This window comes from Falco cherrug, chromosome 9, assembly GCF_023634085.1.
Source record: "Falco cherrug isolate bFalChe1 chromosome 9, bFalChe1.pri, whole genome shotgun sequence".
Taxonomy (NCBI): domain Eukaryota; kingdom Metazoa; phylum Chordata; class Aves; order Falconiformes; family Falconidae; genus Falco; species Falco cherrug.
The window spans coordinates 53,421,496-53,445,945 of record NC_073705.1 but is presented as its reverse complement, the minus strand read 5'-3'; the positions used below and the strand labels follow the sequence as shown (position 1 = coordinate 53,445,945).

Below are 24,450 nucleotides of genomic sequence, written 5' to 3'. Positions count from 1 at the left end.
ATCTAGTGACATGCAAAAAAAATGTAGCTTATTAGAGGGTGATAAAGCTAGGACCCACCTGACGCATAATTACCTTTATTACCAACTCCAGGGCGCATCCCAGAAAGCCTAAGGAACTGCGTGAATAAGGAATTCTTTGTCACAACGGCTCCGTGGTCGGTAATAGATCAGCAGGCGATTCATCCGGAGCTCAATGGCGCCACGTACAGGTGAGCGGGGGAACGGGAGGGCTGCACCCGCGGGCCCGGCTGTAGCGCTAGGAGCCCGGCTGTAGCGCCCAGGAGCCCGGCTGTAGCGCTAGGAGCCCGGCTGTAGCGCCAGGAGCCCGGCTGTAGCGCCCAGGAGCCCGGCTGTAGCGCCCAGGGGCCCGGCTGTAGCGCCCAGGAGCCCGGCTGTAGCGCCCAGGGGCCCGGCTGTAGCGCCCAGGGGCCCGGCTGTAGCGCCCAGGAGCCCGGCTGTAGCGCCCAGGGGCCCGGCTGTAGCACTAGGAGCCCGGCTGTAGCACCCGCGGGCCCGGCTGTAGCGCCCAGGAGCCCGGCTGTAGCACCCGTGGGCCCGGCTGTAGCGCCCAGGGGCCCGGCTGTAGCGCCAGGAGCCCGGCTGTAGCGCCCAGGGGCCTGGCTGTAGCACCCGCGGGCCCGGCTGTAGCGCTAGGAGCCCGGCTGTAGCGCCCAGGGGCCCGGCTGTAGCGCTAGGAGCCCGGCTGTAGCGCCCAGGGGCCCGGCTGTAGCGCCAGGAGCCCGGCTGTAGCGCCCAGGAGCCCGGTAACGGCTGCTACCTTGACTCAGGCGGCGACTGGGATCCCCCTCCCTGGGGAGCAGGGATGCCACCGCGGGGAGTACCAGCGCTGCTCGATGTAACCACGGGTTTATAAAGCCGCCCGTTTACGCTGCCTTCGTTCGGGTGGGCCAGCAGTGACGGCTGCAGCGCCTCCGTAAGCCGCAGGACCCCCGGGCCTGCAGACACGCAGGACGCAGCTTTTAAAGCGAAGTAGCGGCTGCAGGTTTGCTCTCCGCTTCGGCCCGTGCCCTGACCGCAGGGCGCCTGGCCCAGCTCGCGGGGTCGCGAGCCAGGGTGAAAGCTCCAAATATAGGTCCGTAGTCAGGTGGCCCAATTTCCACCCAAATCCCTGAGATTAGGGTTACTTACTGCTCCACTTTGGGTGGCTCAAAGCACGCCGATAAGAGACACCAAGGCACGAGGCCTCAGCTGGAACACGGGCAGCTTTCACCATATCACCGTTGCCAAGAATACTCAAGATACAAAAAAAACCCTGCGGGACACATGGGGTGGCATTAGAGGGCAGGGGCGGGCAGGCATGCGGCCGGCCGCAGAGCCTTAGGTCAAGGCCCCCGGCCACGCATGTGCCATGGCCCTGCGTGCTCAGAACCTGCAGGTCCCACACAGAGTGCACAGGCTGGAACATCCGAAGCTGGGGCAGGCATGCCCCTCCGTCCTGCTCCGGCTGCTCTGAGGCATGGGGACAATGCCACCACCCCAAGGACAAGCCTTGGCTGCCGCCACAGGGTGCTTCATCCTTGCTAAGCCCCTGGGGAGCTGCGGCCCCGCTGCCCTGGTAAGCGGACAGGGGTCAGCTCTGCACCTTCAGGTAAAACCTTCCTTCCCCTCCCGGCTCCCCCTCCGCCTTTCCCTCCAGAGATGGCAGCCACGGGAGGTGCTGGTGGTTGGGGTGTCCAGGAGCCCTCCAGAGGGTTATGGTCACATTGCCCCCATGTGACAGCTTCCCTGTGGACAGCTCAAGAAATCCCTTCTTCTCTTTCTCAAACTCTTGGAATTTCTTGGAACACGCATAACTCACCCCATCCTTAGAAAAGAAGATGAACCAGATCCTACCCCGTTTTTCAGCTGCGCTCTCTGGTTACACGAGGAAGATGCAGCTACCCTCTGGAGAGGGAAAATTTACAACCCGGGTGTAGGTGTTCAAAGGTATTCACGTGCAGGGATGATTTAAGCCAGCGTGCCAGCATCCCAGAGCACTCTAGAGGATTCCTTACCCAGTTTTTCAAAAGAGAAAGGTTTCCTTATGGTTCAGCCACCTGCTAGAAGGCACAGAACAAGATGCAGTCCTGTGGAGGACATTTACCCGAGACGCAGCAGCACTGGTTTAACATTTAACATTGAGCTTTCCCTTGTAGTCTAAAAGAAAAACCAAACTCAGCTGTAGTAGAGAAGCGGAATCTCTTTGCTGCTCGGTCTTTCCATAGCCTCTGCAGCGGTGGTTGTGCTATTCGTGCTGTCTGTGGCCAGCTCTGACGTGACAAACTTGCCTCTCTCTGTCCCCTCTCCCAGGTATCCACCTGGGATGGTCAGTGTCGCACCAGGAGGAATACCGGCAGCTATGGAGGGCATCATTCCTGGAGGCATCCCTGTTACTCACAATCTTCCCACAGTGGCACATCCTTCCCAAGCTCCATCTCCTAACCAGCCCACAAAACACGGGGACAACAGGGAACATCCCAATGAGCAATAGCAGATAATTTAAAAATCATTCAATAAACTTAGGACCAAGAGACATTGGAAAAGAAGTTATACACAAACTAAAAAAAAAAGAATTTGATACGAAATTTGTAACGTTGATTTTGGACAGACGCATCATTGATGTTCCAGTGTTAATGACAAAGCGATAGCAGTCAAGACTGGGGAGAAGCCCTGAAGAAGTCACCTTCTGAAACTGAAAACTAGGATGTGATACATTAATGATCAACTTCTGTTATTGTGTGTTAAGTTTCCTTCATCTGTGCATCAATCACATGAATAAAAATAGATATTTTTTTCCCCCCCTCAATTCCTTGGGAAGGACAGGGCTTCTGCACCTGTTTCCAAACCATTGCATTAAGCCATCTTTACAGAGTTAACATAGAAATGTTAGAGGAAACCATTATGTGGCTTCAGCCCTTTCCTTACTCTTGTATCTGGTTACCTCTTCTAATGGGAGGCATCAGTACTGGCTTAGAAGTGGAAGAAAAAAACCAATGGTAATAATAATCCTTTTTGCAGTCTTACAGGGCCAGTGACATATAACAGAAGTTCTCCTGCCAGGTTTAAGTTCTAGCCATTCCAGCTGGGATCTGTGGGATGGGGAGGGCAGAAAGGGCTCCCGGTAACAGCCGCTGCCCTCCCAGGCTAATGAAAAAAGAAACTGCCAGTCTCTTCTCTGCCCAATACACTGAATAAAGTAGCTGTGCATTCACCTATGCCCTCCCTGCAATGATGCAAGAAAAAAAAAAAAAAGAAAAAAAGAAAAAAAAAAAGAAAAAAAGAAGAAAGTATTAAGTTTCACACACTATTTGTACTCAAATATATTTTCTCAGTTTTAAATCTGCAGCTATTTTATCAAGTGGAAAAAAGTCTTGAGCTGGAAAGGGTTCAAGAATAATGTTGCATTTCCTTATGTCTCAGGAAACACTTTTTATGGTAACTTGTCAGACTGTCTATGAACAAAACCCACTTTTTTAGACATTGATAAAAGTCTTCTTTTCTTCACGTGATATTTTATACAAGAACACTTCAAAATGTGTTATTAGATGTGACTGATTTTAACAAATCCTATTAGATTTGTATCAACTAGTTACATGTTATATTCATAGTCTTTTGTGAATCATCGCCTTTTTGTTTTTAAAAAGATGGCCTATTTTGAGCCTTTGTATGGGTACATTCCTGTTTCTGTGACGAAAAAAAAAAATATCTTAAGCTGTCCCAAACAGAAAGAAAAAAAAAAAAAACCAACATAAAAACGAATGGCTATCAGAAGTATGTTTTGTTTTAGTGTGTTACCGTTATTGTATTTGTTTATTGTAAAGGTGGACATTTAGCGTTCAGTGCAGTTTTCAATAAAAAGTGATAAAATTTCTTTAATTTCTGAAAGGTAAGAGCTCTCGCTGCAACCTGGCTAATGCTTTAAGTTGGAGACACTGAGAGGTACAAACTGTAACGCTGATGGCTCTGTGCCCTCCTCCAAAAGCGAACAATTTTGCAGCAGAGAGCAGGTAAGTTTTCCTCGCGTCTGCCTTCAGTACCTCTGGCACGTGAGCAGCCACTGGGACCTGCTCCTGTCCCCGCCAGCAGAAGGGTGACGCTTACAGCAAACTGTGATGGCATCGGCCGAGGAATGGCCTCGGCTTCCTGCAGCAGCCTTGGAGAAGTGCTGTAGGAACTCTGTTCAGGCTTGCTGCGTGCAGCTCGCTTCTAAAATTGCACTGCTGGGAAACAGCTTGCTGAATTCAGTTTCCCATCCAGGCTTGCAGGGGGTGCTATCCATAAGCTGTACATTTGTAATTTGTGAATATTTAAAGTCAAGTGGGATATTACATGCAGCCTAGGTGAAAAAGTAAAAAAAAAAAATGCTATGGTTTCCGTTAAACTACAAAGGCAACTACACCTCAGCATATTTTGTGCACACAAGAAACGAAGCATTAACAAACCACTAGTGAACAAAACTGAAAAGGTGCTCTAGAGGTGCTAGCGGCTCCGAGCCCCACCGGACAAAACACCCGTTCATTTGCTTCCACCCTGCATCAGAGTGCCAGCACACACGGCGTCAGACGAGGCACGGAGCTTGGCCTGAAGAGGGACCAAGAAAAAAAGCTGAAACCAAAAAGCATCTAGGTTACAAAAGTCTGTATTTTGTTTGCTTTAAATTAAACTGAAAACTAATTACTGACTTCGCACATGTTAAAAGTTGGTCACCGTTTATAGATGAGTGACCGCTCTTTGTCAGCAATCAACATAGCACAGCAGTGATTATCCGTGACCACCACGAGAAACCAGGATGATAAACCAGGTTAGTTACAGAGAAGGTGTTTGGGAAATGCTGAAACGACAGTAAAAACCAATAGGAAACCATTTCATTGATGTTAAGGTTTAGAGTTGCTTTTAAAAATAAACTAGCTCTGGTACTTTGGTTTGTTTTTCAATAAGCAGTTGCATCCCAGATGGGTGCAAGTGCTTCCCTGCGTCGCAGGATCTTGTGCAGCGGTTGTTCCTCGGGGATCTGCTGCCAGCAGCGGGGACCGCAGCCGGACAGCGAGGGGCTCGGCTCAGACCCCCCAGAGGACAGGCAACACCGTGTTCTTCAGCTGACACCCAACCTGCCTCTCAACCCAAACCAAGGACGGATGCAAACGTGGGCAGGCAGCTTCCACTGGAGCGCTGCAAGCTCCACAGGAGCGGAAATCCGAGATCCCAAGGGTTACAAACGAAAGGACACGTTTTGGTAACAGGCTGCAGTTCGAGAAGTTCCCTCTGCTGTTGGGTTTCAAGCGTCTGCAGCGCAACCACCAGCAAAACGTGCAAAGAGAAGATCCATGGACGTGGAAAGGGAAGAGTATCATCGCAGTTACCATGTGTTAAAGTGCCGGGAAGCAGCATGCTGCAACTCTCAAATGGAAGATTATTGGGGAAGGAAACGGGAAGTAAAGGAGTCGCTGCTGCGGCTCTGTGCCGTTACTTTGCTGACAGAGCCACACTGCTGTCATGCTTTGGGCAGGCAGATGGGGAGGCTCTCCGTTGACTATGGATGTCAGAGCAGCTTAAAACAAGCAGCTTGAAGGTGACAAGACACCAAATAAAACCTAAAAGAAGGTGTTAAGGGAAGTTACTGAACAAAGGGGTGGGGGCAGTGGGGGGAAGCAGCAATTAAATAAGGGTCTCTATAAATGCACACAAACAGATTCTGTTAATGGAATAAACACGATCTAGTAATATTTGCCATAAGCCATGCAGCAGAACTTTGGAAGAATCCAGAATTACTAAATTTTAATATATTAAAAACAAAAGAAATACAGGGATTTTTCACTGAGGAATTCATAAATTAAACCAGAAAAAACAACCAGATGCAAAGGAGGTAGCAATGAAAAGCCAAGTTCTGTGCCAGGAAAGCACGTGCTGCTGCGAGCAATAATATGAGGAAAATAACACGGAGAAACCCAATTTTATATATATGTACTTGGCTAAAAGAGCAGAACTTGCTGACAAGCTGCAAGGTAGCATTTGCAAATTAACCTCATTACTTGTAAACTTTCAAGTATGTGATTCAAGGAGAGTACCCATTAACATACACTGACTACCGTGCTAGCACAAAGCAGGGGATTGCATCTCTTTAATCTACAGGTACATGAGGTTTGGATTAACTTGGATTCTGAAAAAGATCCTTCACCAGTTCCGAAATGACCTGTGAAGCACGGTAACCTGAACATACCATTTTACAGCACATCAGAACAAAACAATAATGATCAAAAAAGCCAAGAGCTCTGAAGTACCAGGACTGCCCTCTCATACCAGAACTAGATAAATACCGGAGAGCACGGTGCATGCTTTTGAAAACGGCTGAACTGACTCATGGTGAACTTCCACTTGCTGTGGTGAGGTGGTGGCTGGGGACGGGGATCGTCAGGCCACAACGCAGGCTGCCCACGTACAGCAACGGGAGGCGAGGAAAGGCGCTCGTCAAAATTTGGCTCAAGGTAGACTTTCACATCGGTTATTCCCCCCATGTCACACGGAAGCTTTACTTCCTTAAACGGAACAGTACTGCAGAAAGCAAAGAGGGGGTGGGGGGTGTTAAAGTTCTGCACACCCCGTGAAGTAGCCAACTGAAGGCAGGAGCTTATCCTTTTGTCCACCCAAACGGTGGTCTGCACAGGGGAGCCAGTCCTGGGTAAGCTGGGATCTGAATTTACAGCAGCGCGGCCACTGAAGCACAGCTGCTCAAGCTGGCAGGCCTAGCCCTGCGCTAGAAGGGCCTCCAGAAGTGGGGCAGGTTATGCCACAACGGATCAACGATGCCACCGAGCACACCAGCTCAGATCAGGGAAACTCTCATCCCAGCTTACTCTGCACTCCGCTCCCCCGACAGAAAACCTTCACGTCCTCAGCTAGACAAGGTATAAAAAGGATTTCACCGCAAGGTAAGAAAAAAAGGAGAGAAAAAAAACAAACCAACCCAAAACGATTTAGAAAGCAAACTTGAAACAGGACCATATGCTTGTGAAGAACCTCTTTAGTATCTGCGGTTTGCCTATTTAGTTCAGGTAAATCATACGTACATTGCAGATAAGCATGCATTCTTTGAAATTTGCGCATGCATCCATCTTGAGGAGATCTAATGGCCAAAGGAAGAAAAAAAAAAAAAAAAAAAAAAAAGGTGAAGACATTTCATAATAAACCTCAATGGAATCTGTGCTGGGAAAATTGCTAAATTAATACAGTACTTCATTATTCCTATACTTGCGGTGCTGTCACCAAGTTTATGTAGGAGTTGTGCACATTTCAACACCATCTAAGCAGCATTTGGAAGAAAAAGCAGCAAGTTCCTCAGGGTTTCCATAGCTCTGAACTACATAAAAATATGTGCTATGGGGCTTCTTTCCAAATTCTAATTCAAACAATTTCATCTACTGCAAAATTCCTTAGTCAACCACCACACCATCAAAAGTGCTTTTCCAGACAACCTGAATTGCACTGTATATGTAAAAACTGGCATTAACCTTTAGTGTTTAAGTGAGATTTTTAGATAAACTTTATCCATTACAGGTTACATGGCTAAAGTTATCAAATATAATAAAATTTCTACTGGAGAATATACTCTGAACTTACAATCTTAGGAACTTACATAAGTTTAAGTATGGCCACATCAATCAACATGCAAGAAATTCCCAGGTTTACATACTGAGAAATATATAACAGTGCTTTTAATAACAACTTTAGCATAGATTCTTCTTTTTAATCAGAACTGCCGAGTGTATTCTCACTAGATTTAATGACTGAGGAATAACCCTTTAAAAAGGTGTTTTTTCATTTGCAGCAATGTTTGAGTTGATGAATAAACGATAAAATGATATATAGTTTGTATCACAGCAAGACAGAGTTCTGACAATATGAAATTCTCAATCATGTCTTGAGTTCTCGAATTTCACACAATTTTGTTTAGTGTATGCTCACTGGAATAAAATCCCTATATTTTAGGTCACTTCTCTGAATAAATATTCTTACATATACTGAAAGGAATCTATTAACTATTAGAAGAAAAAAAAATATGAAAAAACCCAACCAAAAAAAAAAAAATCATCTTTTCAGGAAACAAATAATTTCACTCAATGAAAAATTTAGCTTCTCTTCCAGTTTGTTCCGTAGAGTTTAGATTTTATTATATGGGCACAGCAGTAACTCAAATATTAGTAAAATAATGAATGTATTTTGCTTATGACTTGCTGTGGCTATTTTGTGCAAACAAAAAAAAACCCCTCACAATCTGACCTGGGCACTAGTGAGATTTCACATAAATGGGCCTTTCACGGAACTGTGTCAGAGTATCTAAAGGGTGATGCAGAATACCAAGTTCTACTGTAAAAGAATCTCGGAGGGAAGAGAGATCCGTCTAACATGTGCTTTCATAAGTGCCCTTATTTGAAAAATTTCTTCGCAATAATTAAGATGCTGGTATACTTTTCCTATTACACAACCTCTTACACAACCACATGCGGTACATTTATAGACAGATTTACAATCAGAAAGAAAAATGGTTTTTTTCTGTCTTGATAATAAAATTAGCTGTTTTTTGTTTCTTTTTCTTTGTTTTAATACAAACTGTAGTCCAGCCCATTTTGCTCTCTTCACGCAGCAGATGAGCTTCTAGACTCTCTCCATGCTGGTTAGAAAAACCCTTTACAGCACGTTTCCCCTAGAATTGGGTCGTTCCACAACGAACTGCTAGAGCACAACGCTAACTCCGGGTCAGACACTCTGCGCTGGTAATTTCCAGTTTCTTCCTCATCATTCATCATCATCATCCTCATCTTCCTCACCATCAGAAAGCGATGTACAAGGGCGGATCTGTCGGTAGCGATCAAGCCACTTCTCTACCATCTGGGTGACCAGTGGATGATTGCGCCTACGGGAGCTTTTCTGCATCGCCACGAGAACCCCTCCTTCTGTCACACAGCAGTCCAGCCATTCCCGAAGCAGTTTCTCTTGCTGCTCCTCATTACCTATCTTTGGGGGAGAGAAAACAGATTGAGAACGATGCTTGAAACGTCACCAGCAACTTTAGGCAAGCCACCTGTGATATTCCGGAGCACCCAGGCTAGGGCAGCAATGCAGCTCCTTTTCAGAGCTGCCAGAGTTAGCACACTACTTCACTGCAGCTGGGAGTCCCCAAAAGCCACACGGATGCACACTGCATCTTCCACCAAAATTTGAAGGGTCTGGAAATATTCCCCAGCTATTCTTCCCTTCTGCATTTTTCAGATGTGTATTCCCAATATAGTGCTCCTATATTTACTTGTAAGCAACTCATTATTTATGGTAGGCACCATATATAAGGAGGATAACTCCTAAAAGAGTCTTCTGGCTTTATAAAGTAGTTTTTAGGAACCTAGAAGTTCTTGGCATGAAATATTTCCTCTTTTAAGCCATAACAAATGTTGCAGCTTACTGAAAAAAAATATCCTTCTCTAGATTAAAGCCCATACCTTTTCTCCTTTATTTACAGGATGCCCACTTTTAGCAATTACTTCAGATTTTCCAACCCTCCCTTTCCCCGTGTACACACCTCACTGAGGTAGTTCCCTGTCTTTTATAAAGAAGAAGAGAGTTGAATTTCACTAGAAAAAGAGGTAGAGCATGCTGTAACTACTGGCCAATATTTGTGTCACATCTTTTAAAAAAAAGAAACCAAACAAAAAACAGCTGTATTTCAGTCTCACATCAGTGTCAGAATCCTTATTTCTCGGTCCTTTTTAAGGTACGCTTGTATTCGCATGCACAGTGAAGTTACATTCAATTTACAGAGCTATAAATAAGCATCAAATTTGTGGGAAAACACCTCTCAATCACCTCAAATGACGGGGAAGGCAGCAGTATTAATTAATCAGAACGGTACACTCCCTGGAATTCTCTGAACTGCAAAAACATATGGGGCTACAGAGACTGCTGAGGCCACAGCTTAAATAAGCAGCTGTGACAAAGGCGACCAGCTACACAGCTATTTCTTACCTCTTGAGCAGAAAGGAAGTGAATGTGCAGTAATTTCCTCTCGCTATCCACCAAGGGTAGAAAGGTAACAGTAACATCATCATCAGTGTTCAAGTTAGCACCAGCACCTCGATTGCCATAGCCATCGTTCTCCATGGCAACCAGAGCGGAGAAATGGCCCCTTGTGTAGCCCAGAGCAATAGGACTTTTCCAACAAAAACTCTGTTCCCATAACAAAGGCAAATATACACCTGAGACAAGTTAAAAGAAAGGGTAAGACAAAACTGCAGTGTTCAACAATGAAGAATTCGGAAACAAACCTTTTGCTTTTGGCTAAATGCAGTAGCAGCGACAAATTACACAAGCATTTTAAATGGACTTGGTTTGGTCTGCACTAACATAGGTCACACCTTTCATACAGCTGATTATTATTAGGTTAACAGGAGATTAGTAAAGTATCTCTGCAATTGTACAAAAGCGATCACAATTACAACCAATACCACGTTACCCCAAAAACCTATGGTCTATAATATAGCGATGAACAAAGAACGAGGTTAGAAGAGCAGTCTTAGGTTTAGCAACTCTTCTTAAATATGTCTTAAAAAAATTACAAAGGGAAAAAATCAGATTCTGCATCACAGAAATAAAAGCTACAGTCAGATGCCTATTTTTACCAGAACAAAAATTCCACCACCTGCTTACAAAACTTATTATTAGAAGAACTTGCTGCACTAAACGTTATTCAGCACCTAAGCATGTAGCCCATCCCAGAGGCAATGGGACTTCTCATAAACATTGTATTAATAGATTAAAATAACCTACATCAACTATGCATACCTAGTCTCCAAAAACAACCCCCACCAAAACCCAAAGCAACCAACCACCGAAAAGCTGATCCTATTTTACTCAGCTACGACAAGTTACCGATGTCACAAATTCTGAAAGAAACTGCACTTTTTCCTCACCAATGTTTTTATTGCTAAAAGACAGGAATTCGCTTGAGGTGCATGAAGTCTCAAAATAAAACTCTAGCTCCTTTCTTCTAGGAACGTCAGTAATTCTTGGTGTGTACTGCTGCAAGACAACTTAAGCAAAAGCATGCCTTACCTTGTGACAGTTTAAAAATAGCCACGCATAAACTTAAGTGCACGTGTAGCATAGCAACCTTTCCTGGTACAGCTGCTGCCAGCAAGCGAGGAATAGACGCCGCAGCAAAACAAGGCACTTCACTTCTACTCCAACATCCATGGAGATGAGGTCTGAGGAGGGGGTGGGTTTGGAGGTTTTAACTGAGTTTAAAACTCATCTTTGCCGCAACAAAAATTAGCGGGGGCTACCAGTAAATACTTGTCCCTTGTTTACCCTATTCTTGAATTAGCAATCAAGAAATACCTAAAAGTCTTTCTACTTCTTTGAGGTTAAGATTCCCACAACTTTTAACAACATCTAGTTCTAAGGACAAATCCATTTAACACCTTTTTAGCGCTGCCCTCCTCCCATCCCCGTTACAACGAAGTCTCACTGTGATTCAATGCTAAACACAAGAGATGCAGAACAAGGGATAAGCATTAAGTAGAAAACTTCAAGCCTTTACACTGCAGGAAAGAACCGAGCATCTGGTCAAAATTCAAAATTACACTGAAAATAACATGCTAACTGTCAAACGTAGCAAAGACACTCCCTCAGTTCCTGGCAATCCAGTCTTAATGCATACTCACAGAAATAACTTCATGAACTTTTTTCCAATCTTTCTTTTGAAGCAGCAGCAGAACAATCAAGCAGCCGGGGGGAAACCGATCTATGAATATTGTATGCTTTGTTTAAGTATGACGGCGCTACCTACCTACATGTTGGTTAGGTTACCGAGGCCTTTCAGAACTCAAGGCATCCGCACCCTCAGGATGACTGCTTACCCACCTTCTTCCACAAGTTATGATCGTAGAGATCTATCAGAAGGTCCTCTCTCTCCACTTGCCACCTGTGCCAGCTCCTCAGGACAGTTACACTAGCGTGGCAAGTTGACCTTGGCTAGCTGCTGAGCACCCACCCAGCCGCTCTCTCACTCCCCTTCCTCAGCCAGACGGAAGAAAACACAACGAAAAGACTGTGAGTCAAGATAAGGACAGGGAGATCACTCACCAGTTACCATCACAGGCAAAACCGATTCGATGTGGGGAAGATTAATTTAATTTATTGCCAATGAATACAGACAGTTAATGCCTTACTGACCTCAACTGGTAGATTTTGGCCCCAGGCACTACACAATGCTTTCAGGGCTACAGAAGTCACTGATAAGCAAAGGGTCTCATCTCTGTGGCCATCTCATACCGCATCTAACACCACAGAACTCCTGCATCAAGCACAGCTACGTGACCTTTCAGGAGTGGAACTAGTCTGTTTGCCTTGCTGTGATCTCTACATTGAAATTCAGCAACTTTGTGGAAATTTTTTCACACTATTGTTTTATCTTAGTAAGAATTCGCCACTAATAATAACCCCAAGACAGAAGGATGTGTTACGCTTTCCATTCCTCCTCAACATTATGTGCTGAGCTCCACAAGAAGGGAATTTCAAGCATTATCAGGGAGAATATCTTGTGCTCTTAAGATTTATAAAAGGCAATCTGATATAAATTGATAAGGTAGCATAAGAACAGTTGACAAGCACACAAGCCATGGAAAATAAAGAGTACGGGGTAACACCTACCCGTGAAGCCATCCACACCGGGTTCAGTTTCTCCAGCCTGACCCGATAATCATTTCGGTCACCTTTTTTCCTGTTTAATTTTAAAAGCTGTATAGTCGTGCCACTAAATACATGCGGCTAGACCAGGAGCACGCTTCAGGCCGAGTAAATGGATCTTTCACTGTCAAAGCTTTAATATTTAAAGAAGCATTAACAGTCAATTGCAATCTAGGAAACAAGGAGGCTGTCAGTTACGGGATTCACAGCAGTTACAGCAAGGATCCCACGCTGGAGCAAGGAATCCTGGAGAACAAAGTTCTGATCAGGGAGATTTCAGGGGTGGACAGGGTGTGTACAATACCTGCCACGGCACTATGAACTGAACCGTGATGTTAAGTTAAAAATCACTTCCCCACCTCTATTATAACCCACAATCTTTCTTTTTTGGTGAATGTGATCTGAACACACAGGCAGGGTGCTACACGGCAAGTCCGAGAAGCCCGAGCACTCCTCAGAGCTCCACCGAAGGGGCACATGCCAAGCAAGGCTCGCACACAAGCCCAGAACACCACGTCTTGTACCATTTACAGACCTGTCTTGGCAGCCCATACTACTCCGAGTCCGACGGCTGTTTGGTTTCAGCTGTGCTGCTAGCATTTAATTAGCACACATTAACCACAGAAATGTGGTTGGACAGGGACAGAAGTTACACAGGACTCCCAAGTTCACCTGTTCAGTGCTGTGTGTTTCTATGTATGGATGATGTGGCTTGTGGCAAGCAAATCACAAGTCATAAATATCCGTCTGACTAAATTCCTGGAAATGTGTGTCTAGTAAAAGACTGTCCCCCAGACACCCGGTTACCTTCTGGTTCACAGAGCTAGAAAACAATTTCAGCGTATTTAGGCCACATAACACTTGTCTGCCTCAATGCCCAATCTATAAAATAAAAACATCTTGCAAACCACTCAGCCTTTAAGTTAAAAAGCAACACAAACCTGAAGCGTCAGATCTGTATCACATGAATAACTGTTCTTTCCCAGTCTATCCTTTCATCATCTCTAATAAACGATACCATGTAACTACAAAGAGTACCAAATTTTTTTTATACTCTTCAAAAGAACATTTCATTTCCTCACAGAAAGAAGTTTTGTCTCTGCCCCAGACTTACAAGCCGAGTGATTTTCTGAAGACCGAACAGTTCTAATAGGTTACACATGCGACGTTAACGCCACAGTCTGGAGTTCTACACAACACAGCTCTGCCCACTTCCAAAGGTAGCGTGCTCTTTTTAAAATCACAGGAGAGGTTTTGGGAAGTCCTCTGCTAAGATATAAATAAATGGCGATGTGTTGGTGAAAACAACTGTAGGAGAGCTGTCAAAGCAGATGTACTTGAAGGCAGGAAGATGAACCATGGGAAAAACCAACACCCTGCAGCACAGCCACAGCATCTGATCAAACAGTTCTTCCCACATGGGTTTTGTTTACTGCTGAGCATCTACAGATGCTCCCAATCCCCTCTTGGGTTTTTATTCTTTAAATAATAAAGTGTTAGCGCGTGATACTGGGGAAAGTCACCCAAACATGTATTTGGCTTGCAAAACAGAATACACATCTTTATAAATCTACAAACATATGTCTAAGCAAAACTGGACTGTCAGCTAATCATCTTCGCATTTATCTTGAGGATAGTTAGGCTGTTTGCCCAGAAGACTAGGAGGAGGAACAGTCAGAAGGAACCTGATCGAGTTATGCAAGTGTATAGTACTACTTGAGAAATAGGTCACTATTTTGCATCACACTTGCTGTAAACTGCGAATTACAAAAACTCAAGACAAATTTTAAAACCTTCCCTTAACTACATCACGGAATTCACTTTCGCAGAAAATGAGATTTACATTATCAGTCGGCCGATATTTTGCAATTGTATCTAAGTTACCTAACCTCATACCTCATAATTATCTGTTGGTAGAGCACTTACGAACAGAATTCCTTCCTTTTCAGCCTCTGCAATATACATTCAAGTTGCCACCTCTTCTACTTTAATCAACTACAAACAAAAGCTCAACTTTATCATTCTCAACCCTACTTTAATTTCTCTGCCTTTCTTTGTATACCCTTGCCTCTTGCTTCGAGGGTGGCAGCTTTCCGCTGTTCTTAAGGACTGCCTCACAGACCACCTCCTGCAGTGCTGCAGAGTGCCAAGACGTGCTCCTTCGTCCTGGAAGAGCATCCACAGATCCCACCATCACTCTGGTGAGAGACTTGCCAATGCAAACACCTTCTGCCTGCCTCGCCCCCAACTTTACGAGCCTCCTTCAGAAAATGCTAAATACGATACAGTTTCCAAAATGAACATCTGCAGCCATTAGTACCAGTGAATGAAATTTCAAATTCCATTTATTAAATCTCTTGTGTCTTACAGCAGTACAAACCATACAACTTCTGTGAAGTTTTCAGTCCGATTATTTTACATAAATTACCAACTAAAGGCAAGTTGAGCGGAGGTAGAAACACATTTTTACTGTGGCTACAGGCAGCATGCCCACTATACAATGAAAACCTGCAAGTTTTCAGGGGATTGTTTTGGGTTTTTTAATAGCTAACGAAAATTCACCTAAACCATAATTTCATCCTCTTCCAACTAGTGGCGTAATGTCACTCTCCTTCCAACTTCCTTTGCGTTTATGATTTATAGCTCAACTCTTTTTAAAACTCAGTTTGAAAGACTAAAGGCTTACCTTGAAAGCGGGTATATCCTAGTGTTTCTCCTCGGAAACTCTTATAATATTTTACTCCATAAACTATAATTGGTCTTCTAAGAATATGTGCAAGTACAAAAATGTGTGTCTGCTCCAAACTCGCTCCAGGCTGAACCAAACACAAAGACAGACATCACTTGAAGCAGAACTTATCATTCTTTACTCTGAAATTTGAAAAACACATCTCCAAATTGAGACAGAAAATGCTTTTAAGAGTGATCTAGCTTTACAGGAAAAACGAAACACTGGAAGACTATTACATGTCAGTTGGAAATAAGCAAAAACATTTCAGCTTGCTCCAGAATGTAACCTGTCAGTAATAATTCTTTCTCCTGTCATCCAGATTCAATCTAACATATTTCATTCCCCAGTTAGAAGTGAAACTCTACAAAATGTTTAGTCTAAAAATAATTCACTCATCTGAGGACAGGTTAAGCTAAATACCTTTCGATGATAGCAAGAAAGCACATCCAAAACAAAGAAAATAGCACCAAAATCATGTTTATGCTTTAGAAAATGAGCTAAAAATATTCCTGTAGTTGGAAGCGTACAGGAACGTACATCTCTTTTTTTGGAGGGGAATTACAAAATACCAGCTTGCTGAAGTTCAAGTAGTTTGAGCTTACAGATTTGTAGGCATGCTCTAGGAGTCAACACATTAAATACACAATTGTGTATTGGTTTATTCTACAGACTTCACTCTGACACCAAAAGACCCATACTTTTTTGTACTGTACTGCTTCATGGTAAGCTCAAAAATTAGAATTTTAAATGAACCCTTCCCTCCTGGCAGAAGAGTCTAGCCAGTGATACTTTAAGATGGCTGGCTTAAGGGGAACGTTTTCCTTTGCACATGGAAACTCTTTATTCCTGAAGAATACTTTGGGTCCTTGAAGTTTCTATTCAGAGATTAAAATATCCTTTCTAAGGGCCATCTCATAAAGAAGTTTTCTTACCTGGCTCGCAAGAGAGAGTATGAATGCCCAGTCTTCCTGCCACTGTTCCTCTCGCAATGAGAAATGTAAACCAAAGCTTTGGGAATACCACGACTCCCACTCTTTCCAGCGCGTATAGAACCTAAAACAGTAGAGAAAGAGTGGTAGAGACAAAAATATTTACTCAACCACCATACACCAGATAGCAATGTTCAATCCTTGTAATCCTTCATCCCAAGTCTGTAAAGAAGAGGGATGAGAGTATGTCAGGAAAACTGGGTTTGGTTTGGGTTTTAATCTTCAGCAGACTCCATTTGGTAAACCTCATTTAAGAAATCACTTGGGATCGCATTGCCTACAGCAAACACGTGTAATAGATGCAAGTGCCTAACAGGCTCCTGGCTACTTTGATGCTTCTTGTAATAGGGGTTTTTTTAAGCCTTAATTAAGATTATTTATGTGACGATATGCAGGGAACATAACTAAGACGTTCCATTTCAGGTAAGAGGAGTTGTTCATTCTTCTCACACAAACAATACAAGTATTCCCTATAGCTGACCATATCACGAGCCAATTAATGCCAAAATACTTCTGTATCAACTTCAAATAGACCGTTGTTAAGAGGCAGAATCTGTTGTAGATCAGGTTTTGGAAGAAAGAGTATGGTAATTTCACATTATATGGAATAGTTATAAAGCAGCGTAAACAAGATTCAGATACAGAAAGTAGAATTAATCTGATTTGCACTGAAAGTTTTAAAGTCACATAATTTCTATTTTCCTGTTTAAATTAAAATTAGCATTTTTATACACTAGTTCTAATGTTTTACCTTTCTTAACCAATTCCTTAAAAAAAAAAAAAAAATTACCTACACATTAAAAAGCAGATGCTGGCTTTTTAAAATTGTCAACTCAAGCCTGATCACCACACTATGGAAAGGCCACAACTTCACATTAGGAACATGGGTTTAGCGAAGGGTGCTAAGCCAACTTTTAAACAATGGCCTTTACTGTGAATACAAAGAAACCATTCTGAAGTTCAGCTTATTAAAAAAGTCATTGAAATGAACTCATTTAATTAGAATCTGAGAAAATTAACAGACAGGGAGCGTGTGTGGAAGAAACCTTTCCTATGCTTTCAATGAAGATGCAATTATCCTAAAATCTTGGTGTATGTAACAGACCTCACCAACCAGGTTGGCTTTCCCAAGTACAGCTAAAATCTTTGCATGGCTTAAAAGGCCTATTAATAAAGACATTTTGATAGGTCTCCGTGCTCATTCACAGAAAATGAAGGGAGGGAGGGCAGGAGGACAGAAAAAGAAACTACTTCCCCAAAAGCTCTACTGTGAAAGTGTTTTACTAAAGAAATTTCTTCCTTGAATTAGTCAGCCAAAGCCACAGTTATCTGTAGATGTTCACAGGAGGTAGCCTTGTAGACAGAAGTCAAGGCTCAAGATTTGCATCTAAAAAAACACCCGAAAAATAATTCTGAAAGCCCACTTAGGGGCATATGCCCATTCTCCACCAAAAGCTTACAATGGAATTTAAACAGGGACAAATCAGAACACACTTCTGTGTAAGCTAAAAAAAAGTGTACTCATCTAAAAGGTGAGTGGAAAAGATGCCACAGGCCAGAGCCTCTGGGAACTTCACCACTGAGCTTTTTCTGAGTAGCGGACACTAGACTGTCTCTAGTAAATAGATTCTTCTTTGTTCAGCATCTGAACAAACACAACAAAATGAGGCCAAATGAGTTACATGAACGTTCTGTGTCTGAGTATAGAAATACCCATTTTTAAGTGTCTTTGTGAAGGCTTTGAAGAACAATTCCACTTGAAAACAGTTTAAGCATACTGTTGTTGAGACTAGCGGTTACGTTTAAGAGCCTACTCCTTCAGCACAGTGACAACAATGTCACTTCTACCTGCTACACATCCTAGCCCACAGAATTAGAAGTGAATGTATCTTCCCACATAGATTCTATACAGCAAGTAAAGGATGTACAGGGTGATCTATTTACAACTGAACTTCAGTAAAAAGACCTCTCACACCCTCACTCGATCTTTTGAAAGGAATTATGACTCAAATCTGACCTAGTATCACCCAGACTGACCTTGAAGAAGTTGATTCTTTACGGATTTCCATCACTAACAGCCTCTGCAAGCAGGTAAGTTCCTACCAAGGATGTAGCTCTGTAGGGGTTTGTACTAGAATCTGTACTAATTCTTCCACTGACAAACTAGTATATAAAATTATCCAGACTGAAGGTAGGCACCTGTACTTAAACAACTACGAAGGAACACATGAATCAGTCAAAAAAATCTGTGCTTTCAGTAAGGATAAAGATTAAGTAAATTCAGAGTAAAAATGCAAATTCTGTCCAGAACGTGAACTAAAAAACTTAACCAGATTTCATAGAGTCTAAATAGCGAGTGTTACATTAGATACAACAGTAAGTCAAGAACAGTTAACACTAACATTTTGAAAGACTGGTTTAAACATCAAAAGTTTGCAGCATGTTTTTGGATACCACACTTGATTTTGTTACCATAAAGAACAAAACCTGACCTATCATAAATCTCTGTTCTGGCCTCAGGGGAGCTGCTTATAATGCCAGGGACATTCCTGCATGGTCGAGATGCACACTCCATTATAAACAACTTCAGAGTAGCAGCAGATCCATTCAGAGACAGGTCCTCAGGAGGACAGTTACTGAAGCACCACTTTATTGAACCCAGCTCTGGATGCTAACTGGGGGAGTTTTCTCCGAACTGCAGGCAGCTGGGGACAGTAATCACCAAGGCTACGTACAGGTACCCCCAAAATTAACCTTTGTTGTTGACTTCATGTACAGCACAAAGCAAGGGGACAGGCTCTTTCTCTAGTATCCTTGCTTGCAGTGTTTCTCTTGCCCTTGACTACAAGAACGTAAGAAAACCGACCACCTGTGTCTTACACAATCTCTTCCCTTAGTCCCTTTACGCACTCAAGAATTGTTGGACACCATTGGGGTCCAACTGTAAGAATTTTTCCTCTAGTAAAGGCAAACCACAGTATCGGACTAAAGAAGGTTGCCAGTGTAAAACAACACAAGTTCTACAGAATGATAAATTAATTTTATGTCCAAATGACAGCGCTGGTTAAAATGTCAATGCTCTGTCCTTAACTGCCATTATTTTAGCAGACAGAACAGAAAGAAAAAAAAAAAAAAAAAAAAGAGCAATACTGAATAAAGCTGTAACTAAGCAGACGGAATGAAAATACTGAAAAATTTGTACAGGAATAAAAGGCTATCTTCCATCAACAATCTTCTGCAAAGCTTCCACAAGGCAGCGAGGCATGGCATGTGCATGATTTACACTGCAAGTATACAGAAATTCCAGTCTTAATATCTGTTCGCGTACTTTTGACAAGCACACAGCATAAAATACTTTACTGTGATTTAAATGCCGTTTGTTGAGTATCACATACCATCGCTGAGTTCAGAACATCCAAGTTTCCAGTGCTTGCATTTCAAATACACTAGATCTAAATGACCATGCGATTCACGCAGTGACTCAACGTCTCTGAGGCACACAATCCACAGTAAATTGGGGAGCAGGGGTTGTGTTTCTTTTTAATACTATACTACTACCGACTACTATGCTACATGGAAAGCTGTCTTTAAATTTGACATAAAAAACCCCTAACTCACCAATGTGAGCAGTCATGTAAACTGTCGTGAAGAGCTTTCCGCAGCACTGAATCCTTGTCGTAAATGCCCCAAGTGGCCTGTAGTACTGAATCAAGCAGGCAGTCCCCTGCAGTCCGATTCCAAAGTGCATATAACCTGCTGTCCAAGCGCGTACCCAGTTCCAGTGACCAGTTAATAATGGGAGATTCCTCTTCTAGCTCTGCAACATGACAACAACCTCTTTTAAAACCGATGTTTGTTTGAAGTCTCAGAGAATCCAAACAGCACAGTAGTGGCATAATCTCAATAATTTACCCATTTACCAAGTAAGAAGTTTTCCTTCTTACTACAAAACCAGGTGAACTACAATGGCTAAATGCATTCCTTGGGCAAAATACTGTCAAGAAAAGAAAAAACAAACACCAAAAACAACCCCAAAAAAAGCAAAACAAACCATAGCCTTAAAGCATCACATCATTTGTTTGAGGATTGCTACTGAAGCAGAAAGATTTTTTTCCATTTTCTTTAAAGAGCTTGTGACTTATAACTCTAAAGCTTTAGAAATCTTTAAAATTCAAAAGATACATTATAAACATGATTTCTACAGATTCCATTCTTGCTCTGCCTCATAAATAGACTGTAGATGTTAAAATAATTCCAGGGTGAAGAGTAACTTGAAAGCAACAAATCTGTATTTAAAACAAATTCAGGCAACAAAGCCACATACATACACACACTTTTTTCCTTTCTTTATTTAAAAAAAAAAAAAAAAAAATTTCCCTAAAGAAAAGCAAGGAGAGATTCTAGCTATTCTCAGAGCACTTACCTTTCTGAACATCTCTGTCAAGTACTTCATCAAATAACTTTTCTTGGACTGTAGGCGGTAAGTCTTCAATATCTGGAAAAATAGAAAGCAAATATAAAAGTCACTTAATACTGCTGTAAGAGAGAGATTACGAGCTGGTGCTCAGGAGAACTTATGCAACAGCTTTTGCCCCATCATCCCTAATGTCTCCTCTGAAAAGCTGCTGTTACTTTCAGATCTGTCATTTGTGAACACAGGCTTCATACAGCACGCTAAAGTAGGCATGTATCCCAGACTGATTTTCATACCTTTTACACAGAAAGGATCATCACAGCACGCAGAGGGTAAGAATGGATTTGTCTGAACGAGAAAGCGAAGTAGAGAACCACTTTGACGTAGGGAGGAAAAAAAAAAAAAAACCCAACACTACTGCTTTCATCCCTACTGTACTTAGGACAGACTCAATCCTAAGCAACAGTTTTCCACCCATTTGAAGGGCTTTCCCTCCCTGGTCTCCCCCAGGGGACAGGTACAGTTTGCAAGAGATTTGTTCTTGTACAGAATATCCATTTCATTAGTCATTCCATGCAAACTTCAATGAAACAGTGCAGAGAACCCCAAGGGTTTGCAGGCTGCAGTTTGCACATTCGAAAATAAGAAACGGAAAAACTAACTATTGAGCTATGACACCAAAAATACCACTACTGACAACTGTTCCAAGAGCTCTACGGACAAAACCTGAAACTGTGAATGTAGCTCTTAAAAAAAAAAAAAAATACACAACAACAAAAAAAAAAAACAAAACCAAAAAAACCCCACAAAACAGGGATGAAAATTGTATACTGGGCAAAACCCTTTTGCAACTCCTGTATCACGTACATTAACACACAGTGTCACACATTCTAAACCACAAGCATCTGCTACACCTTAAAGATCAGGTTAAGTAGTAAATGGCTGCTAGGCAAATCAGCAACTGAAGAAACTTTGCTAGCCTCAGCACCATTGTGAAATTTAAATACATTAAAGTTAAGGAAGTAAACCAAGTAGTTACACAGAAACATCTAGCATCCCTTCAGGCAGTCTAGGGGATAATAACTGGGCTCTAAGTGGTATTTCAAGGGCATGAAGATTTCTCTTAATTCCAGTGTCCTCTCTGCCAGTCCTGCTCAGATGCCCAATACCCTCAGGCTTCTAAAAGCGAAGCCAACATTTAGGCATATGAGTTGCTGCTGAAGCATACTATTGTTTGGTGCCAGCAGAGTGTTGTGGGATGGAGTTTTTTGGGTGGTTTGTTGGGGTTTTTTGTACGATTCATTGTTTTTTTTCAAACTAAAACTGACTTAAATTGGTTGCTGGCCACTATAAGACTTTTGCACTAACGTCTGTTCATTGGCTTTTCAGAAGGATCCTATACATTTCTTTGAAATATTGAGTGGAAACTGGTTCCTAAATTACATCATATAGGTAATATCCAAATAGGATTGCGTGACTTACACTACTCTACTTGGAAATGCTGTGTTGAGACCAGCTGCTAACTGTTGACTACAAAAGACGTTCAGTTGCCTAAATGTGATGGAAGTGGAAATACACTGACAGCCTTGATGGACAGAAGCTTTTGAACATTCTTATTCTTTAATTATTTAATGGTTCTTACATGTATCAGAAAGCTGCACAGTGGTTTGAGACAAGTCTCTTGAAAATAATGAAAAAATTCCTCAGTTCTGGCAAAAGCAACATTTCTCATGCAAGTTACAAGATTGTTCTGTTGCCCCTTTTTCCCTTCTCTCCCACAAAGGGCAAGGAAGCATTAAGTCTCTAACCCATGCCGTTTGCCTCTCATATGTGACCTGCAGAACAAGGCTGAATACACCACCTCAAGTGGATAGTTGGTAGATAAATGGTAAATATTATCCAGACTTTTTGAAAAGGAGGAGATGAGGTAACACTAAACCAAAGATGCTCCAAATAATTTTCTGATAATACTACTGCTTCATTAAAAAAAAAAAAAAAAAAAGACAAATGGATCTGATTGATTAGTACAGTTTCCATCTACATATTTTCTTACCTCTGGTAGCATTACTATTAAAGGAAACCGCTACTGAAGATTAAAAGCCTTCTAATAGCTTTTTGTTAATAGGTAAAAATTCTCTAATCACAGAGTACCTCAAAAGTATTCAAAAAATTGTTACTGCTATAACCAAGTGCAAATGCAAAAAATAGCTCTGGGCCTTAATGGAAAGGACCAAAAGCTAACGTAGCTATGTGAAAGGCCCTATTAGAGCCCAGAAATATCTAGGCTCCAATCTTAACTTTAAACACAGCCTTTCCTTAGAATACACCACTTTTCTTCAGTTTCCTAGTGTTTAAATAGGGTAATAGATGTTCATTTCACAGGAACAATGTATGGATCAAAGTGTGCAAATACTGAATATTAATAAGCAAATTTAACTGCTAGATCTGACCTAAGCTATTAGAACTTAATAAATAAAACCTAATACACACACAACTACCATCAGAAAGCCAAAGTATACATCACATCCAAAACAAACAATTCTCAACTAGGTGAGGGAAAAAAAAAAAAAAAAAAAAAATCATCTATCAGTAAGAATTTTGTAACTACCTGCAGGTAACGTAAATGTTACAAGGTCAGTCAGAAAATAGCAAGCAAAGTCTCCCTTTCGTTGATGAAGAGATGCAGCAATTTCACGACGAATTTGTTCCGTGACCTCTGGACACACCATGGCAGGAATGCACTTTGCTGCATGTTGCGATACCTGTAACATCACAGAGTTACTGCACTCAGTATTATTTCTAGTTAAATACGAAGACTTAGGAGTGATAATCGCCAGCGGACAGTATTTTGTTAGCAAGTAATGCAACAGGAGTATAAACAGTTTTATACTTTATATACCCAGAAAAATTAAATGTTTGGTGACTGTCAATGAATTAATGTTTCATTTGCTATGTAGCTGATAAACCAAGCTGGTTAAACACCTCTTTTAATCAAAGTGAATTAACAGGGGACCACTTCCAGCAGGAAAACAAACAAAAAAAAAAAAACCCCAAAACCCAAGAACCAGAGACCAGTCACACATACCTCAACTCTTATGCATGAGCCCTGTCTACATTTAAGAAGGAACTTTGCTAACACAGCACAAGACAGTTTCCTACAAAGAATCTTCCCAAAAAGTATTAAGCTAAGACACCTAAGACACTTAAATTTCTCCAGATTCTAATCATCACTGCCACCAAGAACTCATTCAGTGATACAGGGCAAGTAACACAGGGATGACACTGCATATATATATATATTAAAAAAAAATTTAAAAAAAAAAAAGGCTTTAAGACACACATTTTCACTAGTTAATACTCTAGCAAAGGTAAGGATCACTGTGGCTCAAACACTACTACTAACGATTTTGACACATGGTATGTGGAGTAAGTATTCCTAGAAACTGAAACAAAACCACACAAACACTGTAAGACCCTATTTCCAGCAAATTAACTTGTTTTGAAATGCGTAACTCCATCCACCCAGACAGCTATGTAAGCAGCACAGAACTACTCATATTAGCCATATATATTCTTCTCGAGGT

General features: G+C 42.1%; 2 protein-coding genes across 5 annotated transcripts in view; one reads left to right on the top strand and one right to left on the bottom strand.

The window, feature by feature from the left end:
* CTBP2 (C-terminal binding protein 2) overlaps positions 1–3,871 on the top strand; it is a 47,248-nt gene extending 43,377 nt beyond the window's left edge. Inside the window, 2 exon segments of the mRNA XM_005439232.3 lie at positions 92–209; positions 2,311–3,871. Coding sequence (XP_005439289.2) covers positions 92–209; positions 2,311–2,491 — 299 coding nt within the window. The 3' untranslated portion in view covers positions 2,492–3,871.
* Positions 3,872–5,758: 1,887 nt separating this feature from the next.
* Positions 5,759–24,450, bottom strand: part of ZRANB1 (zinc finger RANBP2-type containing 1) — a 46,745-nt gene continuing 28,053 nt past the window's right edge. For all 4 annotated transcript variants that reach the window (XM_055719629.1, XM_055719628.1, XM_055719627.1 and 1 more), the window contains 7 exons: positions 23,475–23,628; positions 20,876–20,947; positions 20,071–20,269; positions 16,396–16,516; positions 15,419–15,548; positions 10,012–10,241; positions 5,759–9,009 (listed from right to left, as the gene is read on the bottom strand). In XM_055719629.1, coding sequence (XP_055575604.1) covers positions 8,791–9,009; positions 10,012–10,241; positions 15,419–15,548; positions 16,396–16,516; positions 20,071–20,269; positions 20,876–20,947; positions 23,475–23,628 — 1,125 coding nt within the window. In that variant the 3' untranslated portion in view covers positions 5,759–8,790. The remainder of the gene's footprint in view (positions 9,010–10,011; positions 10,242–15,418; positions 15,549–16,395; positions 16,517–20,070; positions 20,270–20,875; positions 20,948–23,474; positions 23,629–24,450) is intronic.